Below are 22,531 nucleotides of genomic sequence, written 5' to 3' on the forward strand. Positions count from 1 at the left end.
AGTCAAAGATATATAGATAGATTTAGAGAGTGAGACAGAGATATATAGATAGATTTAGATTTAGAGAGAGAGAGAGAGAGAGAGAGAGAGAGAGAGAGAGAGAGAGAGAGACTCAAAATGCTCCCATTCCCCCTACAGTGCCAAACCACCTCACTGCCATTTAATCTCTAATTTAATTTCCTGAATATCTATTAATTTTCAATGCATTATAGAATCTATAACATATAAACTCATATATCCTACTCTATACATATATATAGATATATAAACCTATAGATTTATATATTTAACCAAAAAATAAACCAGTTAACCATAATTCAACCAAAATTAAACCAGATTTTGGCCAAAATGAGACTGAATTTTTACAGGGTGGTTTTAGCTTAGGCTGGACAGACAGGGTCATTTTGGTCTCAATCAGGATTGGAATTTCGGCCGTGATGGGAGGTGCTCTCTCTCTCTCTCTCTCTCTCTCTCTCTCTCTCTCTCTCTCTCTCTCTCTCTCTCTCTCTCTCTCTCTCTCCTCATTCTCCTGTTCTCTCTCTCTCTCTCTCTCTCTCTCTCTCTCTCTCTCTCTCTCTCTCTCTACAAATTGCGAGTCACCGTCATAATATATATTTCATTAACCAGAAATTTTTTTTATAAAATTCCCGATATTTTTGTAATATTGAAACGGAGAGTTTCTTATTTCTGTCGTTTCTGGCCCTCAAATCCATCAAACATATATATAATTTTATCATTAATAAACAATTTTATATACATTTAAACCAAAAACATTTTATTTAATATAAGATTTCATCAAGTTAGCCAACAGTTCGCGACCGGACATTTTCCCATTTCCACAAATTTCTTACAATTTTCTAATTAAAAATATTCGATATATATCTTTATAGCCCATAAATCCAAAAAATATATAAAATTTAATAATTATTTAACCATTATACATATATATGATCAATTAATACATTAAAATAATATAAAATCTTATAAAATAAACGACAATTCTGCCATTTTGGAAAAGGAACCATCGTCCCAGTTCGGCCTCTCAGCCCACGAATGTAAACAAACCCCGGATCGTGTCCCAAAAGTCTACATATTTACGGTGAAAAATGCCTGTTTCGGAAGAGTAAGTCTAATATTTACCCCATTTACTTAATATTTTAAGTATTTTAAAGATATTTTAAGTAGTTTTGTAATGATATATGTATAAAATAGGCTCCGGTAACCTCTAAATAAGGGGATAAGTCATTGCCACACTGTAGGTTATTGAGGACGTCTGAGGGATCGTGCCGTCTTATTTTACATATGTAAGAGTTAATTGAAAGGTAATTTAAGTATTTTAGGTGTTTTTAAAGACGGTTTAAGTAATTTAATTGATTTTATAAGTAGCTTTTGTATAAAAGAGGTTCAAATAACCTCAAAATTTGGATAAGGGGGTCCGTCATGGGGTTGCTTCGTGGGGACGTCTACGGAATCGTATGGTCGTATTTACGTATTTTAGTCAATTTAAAGTTATTTTAAGTATTTTAGGTTATTTCTATGACATTTAAAATATTTAAATTGATTTTATAAATGTATAAGTATAAAATAGGATAAAATAAACAAAAAATCAAGAGTTTCCCGTTATTTTCTATCGGTCGACTGTAATTAACCCGTAATTAACCTCAGAAGTTGTATGCTGGCCATCTTGCAATGATATCACACATGCACATTGCAATAGGGGAGTTTTTGGTTAAGCAACACTAAAAGTACAGGAAAATCAATTTCCAGGGTAATAGTCCATGAGGAGCTGTTGCTTAGATTTACCAATAAAACAATGATGGTAAATACCATAAACATTAACAAAAAAATATGGACAAAATGGCGTAAATATTCTGTTCAGCGGCTGGCGGAAACCAGGTCGCCGTGGTGGTTTGAAGTCTTACCACCACCTTCCATATTGTTTCAAGGCCAAAATCTAATACCGCAGAATAGTACCGCACACATTTTCCTAGGCTAGTCAATGCACGATGTCTCGTTGGGGTTATCCACTGGGGCAAAGTTTCGGCTAGGTCGAAGTAAGTTGCCCTAGGATAGATGGGGTTAAGGGAAGGCTAGGTTCCTTGGCCAGGTCAGTGCACAGCACTCTAGGATAGGTTATTCCCATCACAAGGTCATAATGCAGTTAGTTCCATGCCCTGTCTTTTGTCTGTAGCTATTTCTTGCCCAAATTTCAATCTGGTTTAACCATTTTTGTGTAATGTATTGATATGCAAATTCCCAGTTGCAGAAAGGGGTGATTTTCACAAAGACCCAAAAATTCTTTGGAAAGGTGTATGTGATCATGCATTCATGTTTGAGAAAGTTTTCATTGGAGATTTACTAATTTTGACTCTTATCTTTCAGAGTCAAATCCAGTTGGGCCGATGAAGTCGAGGAGGTAGAGGGTGAGTTTATGTTCTTATTAGTTTTCATGACTTTTGTTGTCATTTCAAATCTTTCCTGTTCACAGATATCATACAAGTTTAGTTAGATTTCATTTTATAATCTTCTACGTACCATGTGGATCAGGTGTATGGTTTTCTCTCTCTCACTCACTTTTGTAGACCCTCACTAAATCAGACTGGTGAAAGCCATCTTTTATGAGATTGTAAAGTGTGATTCCATCATCTAGTTAAATGGTTAAACTTCTTTCAATCCCTGAGCTGTTTTGTTTAATTCAAGTGAAGATGCAATGCATTACTACCTAATACTATTCTCCTTTCATTTTATTAAATTTTTATCTATTTACTAATTTATTCATCTATCTTTTCTCTTTAAAAAGTGAGATCTCTTCCTTCTGTATGTTCCTTTACCTTCACTCACTTCCTAACGAGCCATATTCTCTGGAAGCTTGAATTTCAAGTCACTGGCCCCTGTGGGCTTGTTCAAATGAATAAGCTTCATCTTCTGAATAACTAAATAAAATAAAACTCTGATTTTGACTGTAGAACTAAGAAAAATTTTGGTTCTGTTAATACACTAATGAATTTTTTTCCCCTCTCTCTCAGGAGGAAGCCTACCAGCGCCGGTCGAGAAGAGCGACAAGAATTCGAAAACTATTACAGAGTATGCTTTCAATGATGAGGGGAAGAAGATCAAGGTGAGAGTCCCCAGGTATCTGGTGTCAAATTAGGCAGGTGCACAGGGCGAAGGGGAGTGTTGGAAATTCATTGGATACTATGATTCGTAATGACTACACGGTGTTACTTCCCCATGCGGTACACTGTAGGCATTACTGAGGTTCTTTGCAGTTTCCCTGCAGCCCCTAGCTGCAACCCCTTTCATTCATTTTAATGTAACTCTATTCATATTTTTCCATCTTACTTTCCTAAGCCCTCTCCTTATAATTATTTCATGGTCCAGTTGCGAAGTTTTCCTCCTTTACACACTTCAGACCTTTTTACTTTCGATTTCCATTTCAGCACTGAATAGCCTTTTAGGTCCCAGTGCTTGGCCCTTGGCCAAAATTCTGTTCTATTTTACTCTACACTGTGTTACGGCATGTTCCGTAAAGCAGGGAACTTGCTGAAGAGACTTGAATAGAATGGTCGCCTCAAAGTGGGAAAGAATATATGTGGCTGCTTAGCTTCACGTACTTTTATCTTCCATTCAGAAAGGGAATAATGCATGCACGTGTTCAGCTCCCTGTAACTTCATCATGTATTAAGAAAAATTCAGGTTGCCATAGCTTTTTCATCATGTAAACATAGTAAGTAATGTTTGCAGCCATTGAACTGCTTTTAACTCAGTCGATCTTTTGTTAGTAGAATCAACTTGTAATTGTCAGATTTGGTTTTCAACCTAAAAGTCAGCCTATTTAAGAGCTAGTCGCTGGGTCAGCCCAATTGCTAATGCAGACACCACCCTACTTATTAACATTCAACTTAAAAATATTCAGAGATACAAACAAACGCGATCGCAAATTGAACTGCGTTCAGAGCGCTCCCCTTTGCCACCCGTAAGTTCAGATTTTATTGTGCATGCCTATTCTATAAAATACAGTACTTCATGTACAGTGAATTGTGTTTCAGGATGAAAAAATATATTGTACTGTACAATATTGACTTCATATCATACTTTACTTAAATAGGCTTGAAGAGTAAGGTACCCAACTTACAAACAATTCAGGATACAAACAGCCGTCCGGAATGCAACTCGTTTGTAATTAGGATGGTGTGTGTATCATCTGTAGTTGGTATTTTCGAAAGTTGTGACCTAATCTTTCGTTGCAGATCACCAGCTCTTACCGCATTGAGAAGGTTCGCGTGGCAAGGACCATTGCAAAGAGGAAGACGTGGACCAAGTATGGCATTAGTAAGAACGACAAACCTGGGCCCAACCCGGCCACAACTATCACTGCTGAAGATGTCTTCATGCACGTGAGTATGGTTCTCCCTCTCTCTTCTCTGTGTAGGGGATTAAGTACACCTCACTTGGTGCACCTTAGGCATTATTAGAAGGTGCTTACAGTATCCCTTTTGGCTTCTAGGTATACCCTCTTTTTAACCTTTTACTTCCATTCCGACTTACTTTCTTCCACCTTGCTATTTGACATCCTATTTTTCTTAGAGCAATAAACTTTGTTAATGGAATACAGTAATTAAAATATCTAACCACTTCTTATCTAAATTCCTGAGAAACAAGGAGGACCTGAGCCCTTGCTTGTAAGGAAATACTGAAATTCATCTTAGATAGAAAACCCCGTTAAAATAGTAAGATAACCAACCTCCTCTTTTCGACAGTTCTTGACCAACAAGGAAGAGGACCAGAACGAGCAGGAAGACCTGAAGAAGAAGCTCATGGACCAGCAGAAGGGTCAGGTCAAATGCCGTCTGTGCAAGGAAGATCACTGGACCAAGCAGTGTCCTTACAAGGACAAGTTGGAGCCCTTGCGGACGTCTCTGCTGGTATGTACCTCGCGTCTTCCCCGCCGGGGGATGGTGCTGTCAGTGCAACTCGTGCGGTGCACTGTAGGCGTTATTTAGGTTCTTTGCAGCGTCCCTTCCGTGGCCCCTAGCTGCTCTAACCCCTTTCATTCCTTTTGCTGTACCTCTGTTCATATTCTCTTTGATCTATCTCACTTTCCTCAACCCTCTCCTAACAGTTTAATAGTGCAACTGTGAGGTTTTCCTCCTGTTACACCTTTCAAACCTTTTCACTGTCGTTTTCCATTTTCAGCACTGAATTACCTCATATGTCCAAGTGCTTGGCCTTTTACCTAAATTATATATGATGTTCTGTATCTCACGTCTTTGTTTAGAGGTTGTTCTTATATAAATTAGTTTCACAAGACCTCTGTCAGATGGATATTGGTACTGATTTTGTTGCCATTTTTATGATAAAAAAGTCAGAAAACCTCTTAAGTATACTGTATAATGAACAGGGTTGTTATTTCTATAGAAAGTAGTTTTACAAGATCTTGGGCAGATGAATATTTGTACTGATTTCCCTGCCATTTTATAATGAAAAAGACACAAAACCTCATAAGTATATAATGAAAGTAACTGTGTAACGTTTTTCCATTTTTTTTAAACAGAAACTGACTTGTTACTTGGACAAAACCATTTGAAGTTTCTTGTTAATATCGCATTCTTTGAGAAAGTAGTACTGCACAAAAGATTGGAATGGGGTTAGGACCATTTTATTTCACCCAATGTTGAGTTCATTCTGGAAACAGAATTAGGAGTTCATTCATAATTTTAGTGTTGATGTTCTTTTAGAGTTTATTACCAGTAGTGTTTAAGTTCACCATAACTCCAGAGGTCTTTATTCCTCACACCGTTAGACTGTGGCACAGTCTACCTGAGGATGTATGCAATTGGAACTTCAAAAGTTCAAGATTTGATGCAATGCATTACTACCCTAATGCTACTGTCATTGCATTTGAATACATTTTCATCTATTTATTAATTTATTTTTTCGTTTTAATAAGTGAGATCTCTTCTTTCAGTATTTCCCTTTACCTCCTCTTACTTCCAAATGAGCACCGTATTCTTTGGAAGCTTGAATTCCAAGTCAGCGGCCCCTTTGGTGGGCTTGTTCCACATGAATAGGGTTCATCTTCTGAATAATAATAATCATCACGCTCCAATTTTCACCTGCAAGACAAAAAAAAATATGTCCGTCCAAAGTAAAACTTTCTTCCCATTCCGCAGGGCGAAGAGAAAGTGGAAGACGAGGGTCCCTCGGTTCCGGGCGCCGCCGACAAGAGCAAGATGGGAGTTCCAGACGGCCCTGGAAAGTACGTCCCACCTTCCATGAGGATGGGAGCTTCCAAGAAGGGAGAGTCCATGATGTCTGCCAGGGGCCGAGGTATGTTTGGGGTCTTCCAAGCGGGTTTTGTGTTTGTTTCCTTTCGGAGAGAATGGTGGGGGTCGTGTGTCCTTTCTGCTTTGTGATGGACGTGGTGTAATTTTCACTCTAAAATGTTTTGCATAAGTGTCATTCTCTAATATTTTAAGAGCAGTACCTGGGGAAGTATTACTTGCATTGTTCATGTTGATTGCCTGACTTCTTTAATAACTTTTCCTTGGTCCAGTTGTTAGTTCGCCTTCAAGAAGAAATTGGTAGGGCAAACCCTACGAGAGTCTGGAAATATGACTAGAAGGGTCATTTAAATCTTCTGTGATAATAATAATAATAATGATAATGAAACAAATCCACAGATATGTAACTGTACAAATACCTGTATATTTGAAAATAAAACTAAAGATAAAAATCGTATATTTGTACTGTTACAAAGCTGGATTTGTTTCTCCATTTTAAGACATATTCTACTACAAGTATTTTTCAATAGTAGTAATAATGACAGTACACCAGAAGGTTTCCAAAAGTGTTATCCTTCTGAAAATACAACCCTTAAGTCATGTTTTTTCTATTGTCAATCTGGGACACTGTTCAAATTAAGTAACCCTTCTAATTTGTATAACTCAGTTTGCTGATTCTTATAATTATTTACAGACGAAACAGCGACGGTCAGGGTGACCAATCTGTCGGAGAACACGAAGGAACAGGATCTCCAAGAACTCTTCAGATCCTTCGGCGACATCAGCCGTATTTTCCTCGCCAAGGACAAAAACACTGGACAGTCGAAAGGCTTCGCTTTCATCAACTTCAAGGTGATCGTGCTGCGATTTTGCGCTCTGCGGTTTTATCGTGTAGTTGGAGCTTCAGCCGGTGACATTGTTGTCTTGATAGTAACTCGATTCGATAAGATGCTGGCAGAATCGATTGGTAACATTGTTGTGTTGAAAGTAACTTACCCTTGGGAGGGTTAGTCCTGTCAGTGCAACCCTTTCCATTCCTTTTACTGTACCTCTGTTCATATTCTCTTTCTTCCATCTTACTTTCCTTAACCCTCTCCTAACAATTGTTTCATAGTGCAACTGCTTTGAGGTTTTCCTCCTGTTACACCTTTCAAACCTTTTACTGTCAATTTCCTTTTCAGTGCTGAGTAATCTCATAGCTCCCAGTGCTTGGCCTTTGGCCAGAATTCTATATTCAGTGCAAGTAAAGGTAACGAAAACATTCATGGAATCAAAACAGACTTCCTCTGAATTTTAATTGTGAAAGAACCACTTGCCTCATGTGTCAGCCCTAAGTTGAGAATGATACTGCAGAGGTATGGTTAAACTTAATCATAATAATAATAATAATATGACACTTTGTCTCTCGCGGTAATCCTTCTGCTGCAGGTGCTGAAGGGCGGCATCAGTATCTGGATGAGGGGCTCCTAGGGAAGCTGCCTGTCTCTGTGTTTGTAGCGGATCTAATTCTTTTTTTATTTCTCTTTCAGCTGGCAGAGCACCAATGTCCTCCTGAAGGGATATGGTATTGTCTTCGCTCGTCGCAGCTGGGTCATGGGGCCGTAAACAGGTATAATTAGGGAGGAGACCTTCTCTGAGGGTGGTTGCATTTAAAATTATAGCAGTTTCCATGGCATTTGATTTATACAGAGCCTTCTCTATTCTTCCTATCTTTTTTTCATTAGCCTGTAGCGGGTGAATCAGGTTTCCCAAGGACATACAAAGATTTCTAGTTTCTTAGGTTTATTTCCTCTGACGTTTCAAATGCGTTCTGGTGTTTGTTTTCAGTTGTAAATAAAATGGCATGCTGGTTACAAGGGTATATATAGCAAGTGGGGGTGGGGTGGTTGGTGTAGTTGCCAGGTTGGTTTTTCAGCTGCGTTTTGGTTGGTCACGGGTTGGTGATGAAATTGGTCTTGGAGGCGTTGAGACCTTCTTGGCCTAATTGTGATTGGAATTTGGGAGTGGCTGTTATCCGGGATTAATGTCGTTCACCCTTTGAAAATAAATGACAGAGCGCGTTTGAAATGTCAGAGGAAATAAACCTGAGAAAATAGAAATCCTTGTACATCCTAGGGAAACCTGATATACCAGCTGCAGGCTAATGAAAAAAAGATAAGAAGAAGAATAGAGAAGGGCTGTATAAATTAAATGCCAGGGAAACAGCTATAATTTTTAATGCAACTGCCCACAGAGAAGGTCTCCTCCCTAATCATACCCTTTTACGACCCCGTGACCCAGCTGCGATGAGAGAAGACAACACCACAACCTTCAGGAGGACATTGGTACTCTGCCAGCCGCAAGAGAAAAGAAAAGAAAAGAAGAAAGAAAAAAAAAAAATTAGATATGTTTCAAACACAGAGACAGGCAGCTTCCCAAGGAACCCCTCGTCCAGACATTGATGCCACCCACTGGTACCTACAGAATAATAATAATAATAATGACATTGTTAGCTGTACAACATTTTTAGTTTAGGCAGTTTTTGTATTTTTAAGGAGTTGTAATATATTAAGGCCAGTGGTCTGTTTAAACTGTATAATAATAATAATAATTTTAACGTTAATTGTATGGCATAATCTTTTAACCTGTAGTCTTTACAAAACCAAAATTAAAAACCGCTTTGATTTGCAGAGACGCGAAGAGGCAGCCAGGGCTATTCAGACTCTCAATGGATACGGTTACGATCATCTCATCCTCAGTGTGGAATGGGCCAAGTGAGTATATGACGTAAACAGGCCAAAGGCTCCTAAATTCAATGTTGTTGGAAAGTTGAATCTTTCCTTGTTGGATTATCCAGTATTTTAGATGTTATTGACTAACCATTTCAGATTTTGGATAGTTTACAAATTTTAATTTTGTGTGGGTCCTGTAGGTGGGTAGAGCCATCAGTGCACCTCATGTGGTGTACTGTAGGCATTACTTAAAGTTCTTTGCAGCTTCGGCCCCCAGCTGCAACCCCTTTCATTCCTTTTACTGAACCTCCATTCATAATCTCTTTCTTCCATCTTGCTATCCACCTTCTCCTGTTACACCTTTCAAACCTTTCCACTGTCAATTTCCGTTTCAGCGCTGAATGACCTCGTATGTCCCAGCGCTTGGCTTCTATTCTGTATTCTGGTGCCCACAGGAGGCCAGCTGACATTGTCTTGACTTTCTTTCCAGGGTTTGCGTGAAGGGAATATCAAGTCATCTTCATCTCCCTCTCGTCGTTATTTCATCCACATAGGAAACTTGTGCAATTTCCTTTGCAGTGTCATTTCTCATGCTATCCTCCCACCTGACTCTTAATGTTTGTCTTGAATTTTTATTTTCAGATTGAAAAATCTTTTAACAATAGTTTTTTCTTGTATCATGATTCAGCCTCACTTGATTTCCAAGTCTTATTCCACCTGGCCATTTTTTTTATTTGCCTTTTCGAGGTTTTCACAAAATTCCAGATCGAGAGAATTTGTACTCTATGTAATTTTTTTTCGAAAATATTTGGAAAATTCAACCTCATTAATCCTTTTCCATTTAAATTCATTTCATCCCTTTGTGCATAATCTGTCCTTATTACTTCTGGTTTTCTTTGATTTATTTTGAGTTTCATCTCTTTCTGTTTTTCCTTGATTTATTTTGAATCCTGTCGGACTAGATATATGATGAATTCTGTTATTAAGCAAACTTTATAGATATATGATGCATTCTATTAAGCAGGCTTTGTAAATCTTGTGGCGTTTTGCTGGTCAAAACAGAATCGTCTGGATATGGCAAGTCAATCAATTTCTGTCATTATTCCAGTTTAAATCTGCTCTATATAAAACCTGAGGAAATGCAAAGCACTAGCTGACATTGAGGTATCTTAAGTGGTGCAGATATTCCATACCTGCATTACTTTTGGCAGTAAGGTCCAGGAAATAGTGCCCACAGTGAGGAACGTTTAAAAAAATGGCAGCCAATTTGAAGTTGGCTGTTTTAATGTATCATCATCCTTGGTTATTTTTGGAAGACCTCATTTGGTCATTCAGGTAGACCCCTTAGTTGTACTCTGTTGCTTTTTTCTTTCTTCGATTTTATTTTCAGATTGTCTGTAATTTTGTATTTCTTGAATGAACCTGAGTTGAACTCCGTAGGGGGGTTAGTCTGTCAGTGCACCTTGTGCCTTGTGTGGTGCACTGTAGGCATTACTTAAGGTTCTTAGCAGCGTACCTTTGGCCCCCAGCTGCAACCCCTTTCATTCCTTTTACTGTACCTCCATTCATATTCTCTTTCTTCCATCTTACTCTCCACCTTCTCCTAACAATTGTTACTTAGTGCAGTAACACCTCTCAAACCTCCTTCACTCTCAGTTTCCCTTTCAGTGCTGAATGACCACAGAGGTCCCAGTGCTTGGCCTACATTTGATATTCAAATTGAAGTTCCAATATGGCCTTTATCATGTGTCATATAAAGTTAGTTATATTCTATCCACACGTCCGATAAAATGTAGTGAGCACAGGAAATTTGTATGTTTAAAAATGTACTGTATCAGTCACTATATTTAATTCATGCGCATATGAAAATACTATTATTCATAGGTCTCAGTTTTACCGGAGTCAAATATCCTTGGGACTTCTTATTGCCCAAGTATATAGGCATTAGGTGTGAGTGTTTTTGTAGCATGTTCAGTGCCTCATTCTGTTTCTTGTCCAGCCGTTTTCCAGTGGTTGTTGGGCCTTGACTGATTTTGTATTTTGTATCTCACTAAAGAAGAGGAAATCTTTCTTACAAGACATATGAGTTTGTATTATTGGAACTGTCTTTGATGAGGTTTTTAGTAAACATGAATGAGACGTTTGTATTTCTGAAATGGGAACGATTTTAAGGCCTTTTCTGACATGTAATTCACCTTGTATTTTAGTGGTTTATATTTTTATTTGTTTACTTATTAATTTATTCTTTTTTTTATTTGTCTTTGCTCTCTTTAAGTATTTCCTTTTGTCTTTTATAACGTCTTTCAGATGAATGCCACATTCTTTGGAAGGTTGAATTTCAAGTCAGTGGCCCCTGTAGGCTTGTTTCATATGAAGAGCTGATTTATCTTCTAAATGATAGTAATATTGAACTGGAAAATCATAATTATTTGTATTTTTCAAAGTCAGTAATTGGCCTAAATTCATTCATGCTTGTTGCTTTATACCACAGGCTTAATTTTGGGAAGTGGGACAGTTCACACCACTTCAGAACTTAGGCATCACTCTAGTGAAGCTCATTGATTGATCTTCTTCTCTCTCTGTTTTTCAGGCCATCTGGTACCCATTGAATAGGCGCTCTTCTTCTATTGGTTTTCAGGTGGACGTCGGAAATCTTGTTATGATCCTTTTTCTAAGAATATAAAAGGAAAATAAAAGTTAAAAGAGACCAAGAAGTGTTATTCTAGATTGTAAGTAAATCGTGGTTTTGAATCTGGTTTGTGTTGTAGTTTTAGCGATGGTATGAACAACACTTTGTAATTTACGGTAAGACGAAATTGAGGAAAGAATTTGGGCAACCATTTGGAGAGAGAGATTGATTGGCCGCATTCTCCATTGACCAATTTTTTTCTGTAGAGAGTCTGGTACATCACAAACAAAAAGGGATGTTCTTGAGTGATTGGCAAATGTGGATCAATGTTGGATGACATTTACTGGACACAAACCCATCATGTATTTTCACTTTACCCAGTTGCTGGTTAAGGTTTAAGCAAGAATTGTATTTGTAAACAGAATATTTGTTTTATGACGAACCATTTCCAGCCAGCCATATGAGAGGATATAGAATATTAATCTTGTTATTTGGTTAAACTATCTCTTAAATAAAACAATTTGGGATTCATAAAGTACATTTATTTATCATATGAGAAGTTGTCTTGATTCACATTATAGTAGGGCATAACATTAACCATGCCAGGCTGTGATGTCTGTCGTATAGTCATGTCTGTTTCAGCTAATTCTGGACTTAAGGTATATGACTGGATGTCTGTAAAACAAGATTAAGTTTCTTGTGTTCAATTTAAAAAAAGCTGTAAAATCTGTCACACGATCCTGTCTGTGTTTGTTAGTTTTAGACTTCAAAAATATGGTTGAAGGGGCAATTCTTCTTGTATAGCTCAGGTTTTGAATATTAATCACCTCTTTTGATACTGAAGTTGAGAGGTTTTCCCTTGTAAATGTATAAACCTTACAAGACCTAACACTTTACAGGGTAATTTCTTGGTATTCACTGAATTGTTGGACTGGTTAGACAACTTCTCTATGCTACGGTTAAAATATAAGTTAAAAACAACAACAGGTTTCGTAACCGTCACATGAGAATGGAAAGAAAGATGTATGTGAGTATAACTTACTTCTAATGATTCGAAAGCTGTCTTAGCATAATGGAAGCGAGAATTGAAATGGAAAATGAGATTGCGTTGATAAGAACCCTACCTTGTGATACAGGACTACTTGGAGACCCTTCTCTTAGATTTGAAAAGGGGTATTGTGCCATTTTGTAGTGATGAATAAATAAATAGGTACCATTCACCTTGCACAGAGACTGGGAGCTGAATTGGGGAGTTGATGTATTTGATTTTTGGAGAGCCTTTGCTTTAGAACTTATTTTGAAGTGTCATGGCTCTCTGCTCGATTTCTTGTGATGTTTATCAGTTTATATTTGAATTTGTTTTGTTACTTTAGTCTCAGTTTTGCTCAAATATTCATTGCTTGCCTACCAGAACCCGCAAGGCAATACCAGCAGATCTAACGGGCGTTTAAAACAACCCATTCAGTCTCTAAACTTTGACTTAATAAAAGACGGCAAAGGCACCAAATACAAGACAAGGTTCAGCACCAGCATTCCCCCGAAGAACGAGAAACAGAGCCCAAAGTTGTACCACAGGTCCAAGTCGTGGCGGCCTAGGTCTAGGCCATTTTCAGGGAAGTGGTAACGCTCCAGAAGATAGTAGGTTCCGTTCCTGTAGCGGCATCCGTACTCCGCGTTGTTGTCGGGGCAGTCTGCGGTGCTGTTCACTGGCAGATTAGGCAGCTTGTCGAGGAACGCCTGCTCGTGCAAGACTGCCGCAGCGTAGCGGAAAACGATGACGTGGCTCAGGTAATACAGCCAGTCTGGGAGGCCAACGAGAGACCTGGAAGCAGTTTAAGAACAGAATTTAACGTAGCGGTAAAAGGGAATGTCTTTGAACTTCTTTTTCTATGTGATTTTCTTTAAAAGTGAAGGAGTTTGATTAGGAAACAGACTTCTAGACTTGAGTATGGCTTGCATGAAAGACCTGCGCTTAGTTCAAAGTTGAATTTGCTGCCTGAAAGAGCAAAGAAAATAGACGAAAAGTATAAGCCACGCAGACTTCTAGACTCAAGTATGGGTTGCAGAAAGACGCGCACTTAATGCAAAGTTGAATTTGCTTCTGAAAAACCAAAGAAAATAGGCAAATAAGTATAAGCCAAAAAGCAACGCAGTTGGGCGCCTCAGAACTGCCGACCAATGCAAAACACAGCACACCACTAACCTTAAAGAGGCAGAAGCAATCAGGAGGTAGAACGTGGTCAGGCTGACGGAAGTTGCGGCCGCCGAGTACGAAGACTTCACGATCATCATGAGGGCAATGGTCTGCTGCTCGACGAAAGCCCACACCGCCCAGAGGACTGATCCGAAAATTACCCAGCCCATCCAGTCAGGACCTTCCACTGCGGTGTCGCCCAAACCAAGCCCGCTGTCAGTAAAGAACGTTTTGACTTTTAAAATTACACTATTCGCAAAGATGTTCTTGTAGTACTTTGCCCTGTTGGGGGTTAGTGCCGTCAGTGCACCTCGGGTGTTGCACTGTAGGCAGTGCTTGTGGTTCCTTGCAGCGTCCTTTCCTTAACCCCCAGGTGCAACCCCTTTCGTTCCTTTAACTGCACTTCCGTTCATATACACTTCCTTCCATCTTACTTTCTTCAGCCCTCTCCTAACAATGGATTCATAGTGCAACTGTGAGGTTTTCCTCCTGTTACACCTTTCAAACCTTTCTACCGTGATTCCGTTTCAGAGCTGAATGACCTTAAATAGGTCCCAACACTTGGCTTTTGGCCTAAATTCTATATTCTATTCTCTCAAATGATTTGCTTTGGTATTCTTACAGTATCTTGTTTAAGATTCTGGAAAACAACTTGAAATCTCAAAAGATAAAGATGCTCTTGGATGTAACAAGATAGTTAGAGGAGCCTTTAATCAAAATGGCCTAGGAAATCATTGGGATCATTGGAAAGGGTCAGAGATGATGCCACAGACGAGATGGGAATTCAGGTGGACAAGTACATTAAACAAAATACAGTTTACGCAGCTCATTTTAAATCTGGACACTAAATGTTGCATTTAGTGCTTCTACAAAATATTTTGGGTATAGTTATGTTCGACTTCTATGATTCATCCCTATGCAGTATGGCATTACAGATCGTACCAGTTACGTAAAAATCTTATTTCTGATGTGATTTCCAAATAATATATTTGGCCTAAATTTATGTGGTTTCAAACTGACCGATTTCTAAATATTTATTTGCCTTTTTTGGTCTTTCAAAAGATGAGATACGCAGCCTACAAACGAAAAGAAATACCGTACTTACAAGAACACAATCGCAGAAGCAGCCATAGCATTGATGTACGAGACGGGTATCGAGAACAGGTTGTAAGTCATGATGAACAGTGGACCTCTGTACAGACCCTCTCTGGCTTCGTGGTAGTATCTCGTTCTGTGTTGAGCGACTGTTGGAAGACGGAGATTTGTAGGCCTAAGTTTCTATCGGAATGCAGATGGGGCTAAGTTGAGTTGAATATGGAATTTAGGCCAAAGGCCAAGCACTGGGACCTATGAGGTCATTCAGTGCTGGAGTAGAAATTGACAGTAAAAGGTTCGAAAGGTGTAACAGGAGGAAAACCTCAAAGCAGTTGCACTATGAATCAATTGTTAGGAGAGGGTTGAGGAAAGTAAGATGGAAGAAAGAGAATATGAAAGGCGGTACAGTAAAAGGAACGAAAGGGGCTGCAGCTAGGCCCTGAACGCACGCCGCAAAGAACCTTAATTAATGCCTACAGTGCATCGCATGAGGCCCACTGACGGCACTACTCCCCTTACAGGGGATAGAGGCTTATAGGGTTGAGATTTTATTGGTATACAGGAAAATCTTCAAAACATGTTTTTAGGTTTGACTTTTTATCAGAACACAGAATGATTGTAAAGATTGAGGTTTATAGGCCTAAGTTTATATCCAAATGCAGAGATAAGCTTACAATTTGACCTGGTTTAATAAAAAAAAGGGCTTCTTTAAAAGCAAGGTCGAATACTGTACTGTGTAAAAACTACTTCAATACACCCCAAGATTTGTATGATAAGATTTTTTTCATTCTTGTACGTGGATATCATCATTTGAAAGCCACTGCTACCTTTGTTACTTTCAATATACTATACTCTTATTTCATTACAAAAATATGTCCATTATGTGCTTATGGATGTCATAATTATAAAGTATTTCAAACAAACCACTGTGGCATATTTCGAGACTTGGGGTTGATTTACATTGGGCTGGCTTATGCCAGCATGTTCTCTCGCTCTGAGGAAGCAGCAACCCCTTTCGTTCCTTTGACTGTACCTCCTTTCATGTTCTCTTTCTTCCATCTTACTTTCCTTAACCCTATCCTAACAATTGTTTCATGGAGCAACTGCTAAAGGTCTTCCTCCAGTTACGCCTTTCAAACCTTTTACTGTCAATTTCCGTTTCAGCGCTGAATGACCTCGTAGGTCCCAGTGCTTGGCCTTTGGGCTAAATTCTATATTCAATTCAATTCTAAGATAGCATTTAAGTTTCGTAAGGTGTTTAAGGGGGTGGAAAGACTGGTGTGGACCTATACTGGACAAACCAACAAACAGGTATGATGTAGAATGCTACAAAGACCCTTTAATTCTTCTTATAGTATGCTGTAAGTTGTAGACCATTACAGGGCACCCTGTAGAATGCTACAAAGAACCTATAAATTCTTCTTACAGTACGCTGTAAGTTGTAGACCCCATACAGGTAACTTTGTAGAATGCTTCAAAGACCCTGTCATTCCTTCGTTCAGTACACTGTAAGTGGTAGACTCCTACAGGGCATTTACAACACTTGAAAGAAAGTACACAGTTAAGTGATACGAAGAGAGGTTTTACGAGTTCGTTCCATACTCACAAGTCTTCGAAGTAGAAGCCGCGGCCAGATATGCCGTTCCCGCTATGCAGTTGAACAGAAGACCCCCACGACTTAGAAATGAACGCTGCAGGGGCTGGAATAACGAAACCGTCAATTAATTAATGTTATTGATGGAAACCAGTTACAAACTTGCAAAATATGCAGGAATTCCTGTACACATTTAATAATATTGTGCAGTTTTTATGAGGAATTTGAAAGGCATAGGGGTACTGTATGTATGTCTAGCATAGAACATTATTATTCATTCTAAAGTTACATTCTAAGAGAAACCAAGTTACTGCATAACTTTATCTTACAGGAGGCGTAAGAGATGATAATTATCAAAGACAAACTGGAGTTCACTGTATCTTCTGAATATTAATATATTCTAACAATAAAAAAGAATCTGGATGCCCACAGGGTCAAGTTGCTTCTTGGACGCCCCACACTACATCTTTCCCACTAGGCAGAAGAGCCTTTGGGCGGCCTTGACAAGCGACACTGTTCTTACCTTCAGCTCGAAGTAGAAGTTCCACAGCAAGAAGAAGAAGGAAGGGAGTAGGAGCAACCTGAAGAAGAGCTGTTGGAAGCCGACAGAGCCTGCCGGGTTCATCATGGCAAAGCCCCTTCTGAAGACGAAAGGAAATTCATTTAAAGTTTTTCGATTTGCTACGGCACGCGAGCGGGTCGATGACAGATTACAGACACCGCCCTACTTACTCTTCGTGCCTATTTGAGTACAGTACAGTACGATATAAAATCAATACAGTACTGTATGTACAGAATAGGTGCGCAAAACAAAATCTGAACTTAGATCCCATTTGTTTATATCTCTGAATGTTTGTAAGTTGAGTGTTCGTAAGTAGGGTGGTGTCTGCGTTACTGATACTTGAAAGAAGGATCTTTCATTTCAAACACTTTCACCATTCCATGTGGTTTCTTTTCACCGTTACTTGCTAGAACTGTATCATCTTGGGTAAAATATCAGCCTTTCAGGTGAGAAGCCTAAACATCAATTTAACCAACCCAAACTTTGTTTACAATAGAAAAGCGATGAATTACGGGGGAAGATTTGTAATAAGCATTAGACGAGAGGAAGGCCATTTCAGATCACCTTCGAATATGAACCACGTTTTATTTTACGTGTCCCCAAACTTTGGGATTCTGTAGGGATTCTCTAATCTGATAAAAAAACAGCGTTTTGCAAATCAACTTTACCCCAGTAGAGCGAAGAGGGTCGAAAACACCCCGGGCCTGCCGTACGCCGAGAGGGGAATCTTGTGTTCTGAATGATCCACATCCGGAGGAGGCCCCGCGTACTTCCTGTAGGGTCCTCCTTCGAGCTTGAACTTCTCCACTAGGGCGGCAATCTGGTTGTTGGAGTCGATGAACCTCTCGCGCGAGCGGCGGTCGACAGTGGAGAGGCACACTGCGGAAATAAGAAAATTTTATTACAGTCTGACCTCCAAAGGGGGATGGTGCCGTCAGTGCACCTCATGCGATGAACTGTAGGCATTATTTGAGGTTCTTTGCAGCGTATCTCCTTCGGCCTCTAGCTGCTTTAACCCCTTTCATTCCTTTTACTGTACCTCTGATCATATTCTCTTTCTTTCATCTTACTTTCCTCAACCCTCCTGACAATTGATTCATAGTACAGCTGCTTTGAGGTTTTTCTCCTGTTTCAACTTTCAGTCCTTTTTACTGTCAATTTCCGTTTCAGGCTGAATGACCTCATCGGCCCCAGCGCTTGGCCTAAATTCTGTATTCTATTCTATTACAATCTGACATCAGAGTTATGAGCAGTTACTTAGAAACCAGAAGAGATTCTGAAAAGCTGCGATCACGAAGTTCCAAGATTCACGTCCGAAGTGTTACAAGAAGGTCGTCAAATAGATGTGGCTTCTGAATACTGGGAAATAGTATGAGGTGGTTTTGGCATGTGGTGAGAATCTGAGAGGATAAATTAGCGTTGTAAATATGGAAGTGGAAGCATGCAGGAGATTGGTGGAATTTTGTAAGATGTATGAGGATGGTGATTAATGTTTTGGTTCCTAAATTTTCAGTAACATAGGTAAGAAGTCAACATAAACATGATTTAAGGGCTTAAACTGCAGTGAATATTCAATACAGAATCAACATACCCAAAATTAACATATTGGTAAAATGGCAGTGCAAAAACAGCGTACTCACAATCAACATTGATACACTGTCAGTACGGGAACTATATGCACAATCAGCAATGGTAATTAATCAGTACAGAATCAGCATACCCAAAGTTAATACAGTTTTGGTAAAATTGCAAAAACAGCATAACTACAATCAACACTGATACATTGTCAGTACAGGAAGTACCGAACCCAAACTGGCCCTGTATGAGACGAGTACTGTCATTCACTACCACTGCTCTCAGGCGAGGCGTTCAGCCAGCAGCTGAAACAACGTACAGAAACAACTGGGTACTCACGGTAATACATGAGAGGGTTCTCCAGTTCGGGACAGGGAAAGCCGATGCTTCTGAAGTAGTCGATCATGAGGCGCGTCGATCCTGTGTACACCACGTCCCCAAGACACAGGTAGGAGACGCGGTCGAGGAATGGCAGGATGTCGGACCTATGGGAACGGAGAATAGAATGGAATAGAATGCATAGGATCTTGGCCAAGTGCTGGGACCTACGTTGAGTTCATTCAGCGCTGAAAGAGAAATTGACAGTGAGAAGGTTTGGAAGGTGTAACAGGAGGAAAACCTAACTTCGAGAACACCAGGAACAAACAATTGGAAGTCGCCACCTCTCCGAGGGGCTCCGTGCCCTTACCTGGGCTTCTCCATCGTGACGATGATGATGCGGTTGTACTTCTTTGCGTGATTACTCAGGATGGAGATCACGAAGTACGTATTCAGGGGGTCCAGCCCCCATGCCGGTTCGTCCAGCAGGAGCACCACTGGAACGGAAGGGTTGATCGTATAGCGGAACGACAGATGGAAAGTTATTATGGCGTAAAATTAGATTTTTATCTGCTCAGCGGATTACTAGGGACTCGTTAACGATACTCACGTGGATCCTTAATCAGCTGGACCCCTATGACAAGCCTCCGGTATTCAGAGGGCGTGAGGTGGTCCACTGACCTGTTGGCGACCTGCGTTAGGGCCAGGTCAGCTAGGACCTGGCGTACGCGGGTTGACCTCATCGAACTTCCGATCTAGAGAGGATTAGAGGATTAGGTTATGTTGTCTTATGGGGTATTGCCTAATTAAACCAGCCCGTTTAACTGGGTACTTTTGAGACCAATAATTGAACCTTCTTCTCTCAAGCAAACTTCACAGACCAGTGACTGAACCTATTGACCAATAATAACCTCCTTCTCTCAAGCAAACTCCACAGACCAGTGACTGAATCTACTGACCAATAACTGAACCTCTTTCTCTCAAGCAAACTCCACAGACCAGTGACTGAACCTGCAAACTCCACAGACCAGTGACTGAATCTACTGACCAATAACTGAACTCTTTCTCTCAAGCAAACTCCACAGACCAGTGACTGAACCTATGGACCAATAACTGAACCTCCTTCTCTCAAGCAAACTCCAAGACCATCCCTTCAACCCACCTTAGAACTGAGGGAGAGCTTGGCGGCGTACTCCAGAGTCTGCTTGGCCGTGAGTCCCTCCAGGAGCTGAGTCTTGTGGGTCACGTACCCACAGGAGTCCTGGAAGAGCCGGAGGGACATGGGCACGTGGTTCAGGAGGATCTGGCCCCTGGTGGGACCCTGCGCCCTCCGGGATATCACCTCGAGAAGGGCGCGCTTGCCGCTACCTGAGGAAGAGGCACTCGTTTAGGAAGGGAGACTTGGACCCAAAGGCTTTCTTTGGACTTTGTTTGACCTCCAGAAAACAGAAGACGTAGGACCAACCTGAAGAAGAGGTACTCGTTACCAACCTTTAGACCCAAGGATTGCCATGAGTTCTCCCCCGTGGATCTCCAGGGAAACGTCTTTGAGGATGACCCCGGTGGGCACGTTTCCCACCAGCTTTTGGACGCATGATCCTGGTTCCACCTGGAAGAAGAAGAAGATGAAGACAAAGGTCAAGGTTAAGAGATAAATACACGGACCCTACATATGGCATCATTACTTTTCCCATAAAGGTGGTTGGGAATTTTGAGGTTGGTACATTCAGCCATGATTGATACACGTATCCCCACTGTTGCCACATGTTCGAGGAACCCTGGTCAGTTGGCGCGTTCGCGTCGTTGCCACGTTTCCGAAAACCTGGTCAGGTACTGTGAAGTAAATTTGGCATATGCTGGATACAGTGAGTCATTATATTTGGCGATTTGTCATCGAGATAAGAAAAACTGAACCTAAATTGTTCCCGTATTAGACGATATTGCCATCATTATCACTGCTCTCAGGAGAGGCGTTTGGCAATTCTTCGGCGAATTGAATGTTTTAAGTTTCGACAAGACGACGGTCTCGGGAAGGGTTGATTAAGCGTCGACTGAAACTTGAAACCTGCCTCAGCTATCCGGTGCGAGCGGCAGTGTGGTATTTATACGTACCGGGCCGGTGTGGAAGACGCTGATCAGTTCCAGGACGAACTCGCTGTTCATCATGTTTGCTCTGGAGGTGGACCTGATGAGAGGAAAGGAATTATTTTAATATTTTATCGAAGAAGAGGAACTCTCTCTCTCTCTCTCTCTCTCTCTCTCTCTCTCTCTCTCTCTCTCTCTCTCTCTCTCTCTCTCTCTCCTTCAATTATGACACTTGACAAGAACAGGCTGATGCAGCCATGTGCCCTTAAAACTACTGTTGACCCATAGCAGTGAATTTTGTACCTGATAGTTAGTTGACTCTGGTGCATCACAGGGTTTAAGTGGTCTTATTTGATAAGAAAATACAGCACATATTTGTATATACATTTTTCACGTGTGTAACATGTAATTCGCAGGTCAAATGGACAGGTATTATATAATAATAATAATAATAATAATAATAATAATATTAAAGTTATGAATTCAATTATTTTTCACGGTTTGTCTAACATATATATATATATATATATATATATATATATATATATATATATATATATATATATATATATATATATATATATATATATATATATATATATATATATATATATATATATATATAATATATATATATATATATATATATATATATATATATATATATATATATATATATATATATATATATATATATATATATATATATATTGTTTATATATATTTATATATATATTATATATATAGTTATGAATTAGAGCTATTAATGAAATATAAATAAAAAATCAATATAAATAAATAAATATAAATAAAAACAAATAAATATAATTATAAAATACTACACCAGACCGAAGTCCCGTTCTTTGAGAACGGCAAAACCGTTTTCTCTCGCTAACGTAACCTACTTGAACGAACCAATGACTTAATGTTTTAGCTTTTACCGTTATTTTAAGTAACGCGAACGTAATAACGGCTAATTTCACCCGTCAATATTTACCTGACTGTCTCCTAATGGTTCCTCTATCACTCGCAGGGTTGAAATCCCCCGAAATATGTCTTGTTTATCGAAAAATGTTAAGATTTCACTAAGCCATTGTTTGTGGCAGACTCTTTCTGTTGACTGGGCGAGTGTCTGTGGTCGACTGAGCTTCCCAGGTGAGGGTGGGAATGGGATGGTTGCGTTCATGAAGTTTGTAGTTGCGAGAAACCGAAATTATTTTAGGGTTTTTTAATGGATGATTGTGTTCGATTTGGTTGGTTTGAACTTCAAGTTGTATATATGATTATTTTTCACGTATATATTAATAAAATATGACATTTTTCGCCATTTATAAATATGAAATATCCATAAATAATTATATTTATAATAATATACCACAAAATACCCATTAAAATAACGTTACAACAAACAATTTCTCGTCAAAACATACGAACACCTTCCCAAACCATCACTTTTTGGCTCCTGAACGCAACCCTGCCTGACA

General features: G+C 39.5%; 2 protein-coding genes across 3 annotated transcripts; one reads left to right on the forward strand and one right to left on the reverse strand.

The window, feature by feature from the left end:
• The first annotated feature begins 1,015 nt into the window (after window positions 1-1,015).
• On the forward strand, window positions 1,016-11,702 carry eIF3g1 (eukaryotic translation initiation factor 3 subunit g1). Its single transcript, XM_067134196.1, has 9 exons — window positions 1,016-1,123; window positions 2,383-2,423; window positions 3,027-3,118; window positions 4,251-4,397; window positions 4,761-4,925; window positions 6,174-6,330; window positions 6,979-7,136; window positions 8,955-9,037; window positions 11,586-11,702. The coding sequence occupies exons 1-9, from the start codon at window positions 1,107-1,109 to the stop codon at window positions 11,602-11,604; spliced, it is 879 nt and encodes a 292-aa protein (XP_066990297.1). The 5' UTR covers window positions 1,016-1,106; the 3' UTR covers window positions 11,605-11,702.
• A 448-nt stretch (window positions 11,703-12,150) lies between these two features.
• LOC136856378 (ATP-binding cassette sub-family G member 5) lies at window positions 12,151-22,191 on the reverse strand. Of its 2 annotated transcripts, none has more exons than XM_067134195.1 (13): window positions 22,045-22,191; window positions 21,075-21,147; window positions 20,450-20,571; window positions 20,125-20,326; window positions 19,573-19,717; window positions 19,333-19,459; window positions 18,984-19,129; window positions 17,738-17,948; window positions 17,031-17,148; window positions 16,520-16,613; window positions 14,924-15,062; window positions 13,828-14,031; window positions 12,151-13,446 (listed from the first exon to the last, which is right to left on the reverse strand). In XM_067134195.1, the coding sequence occupies exons 2-13, from the start codon at window positions 21,126-21,128 to the stop codon at window positions 13,086-13,088; spliced, it is 1,923 nt and encodes a 640-aa protein (XP_066990296.1). In that variant the 5' UTR covers window positions 21,129-21,147; window positions 22,045-22,191; the 3' UTR covers window positions 12,151-13,085. The 2 variants fall into 2 exon arrangements, with proteins under 2 accessions (XP_066990296.1, XP_066990295.1); XM_067134194.1 differs by having other exon boundaries at window positions 20,125-20,330; window positions 20,454-20,571; window positions 22,045-22,184.
• Between the last annotated feature and the right edge of the window lie 340 nt (window positions 22,192-22,531).

This window comes from Macrobrachium rosenbergii, chromosome 35 (assembly GCF_040412425.1).
Source record: "Macrobrachium rosenbergii isolate ZJJX-2024 chromosome 35, ASM4041242v1, whole genome shotgun sequence".
In the NCBI taxonomy this organism is placed as follows: domain Eukaryota; kingdom Metazoa; phylum Arthropoda; class Malacostraca; order Decapoda; family Palaemonidae; genus Macrobrachium; species Macrobrachium rosenbergii.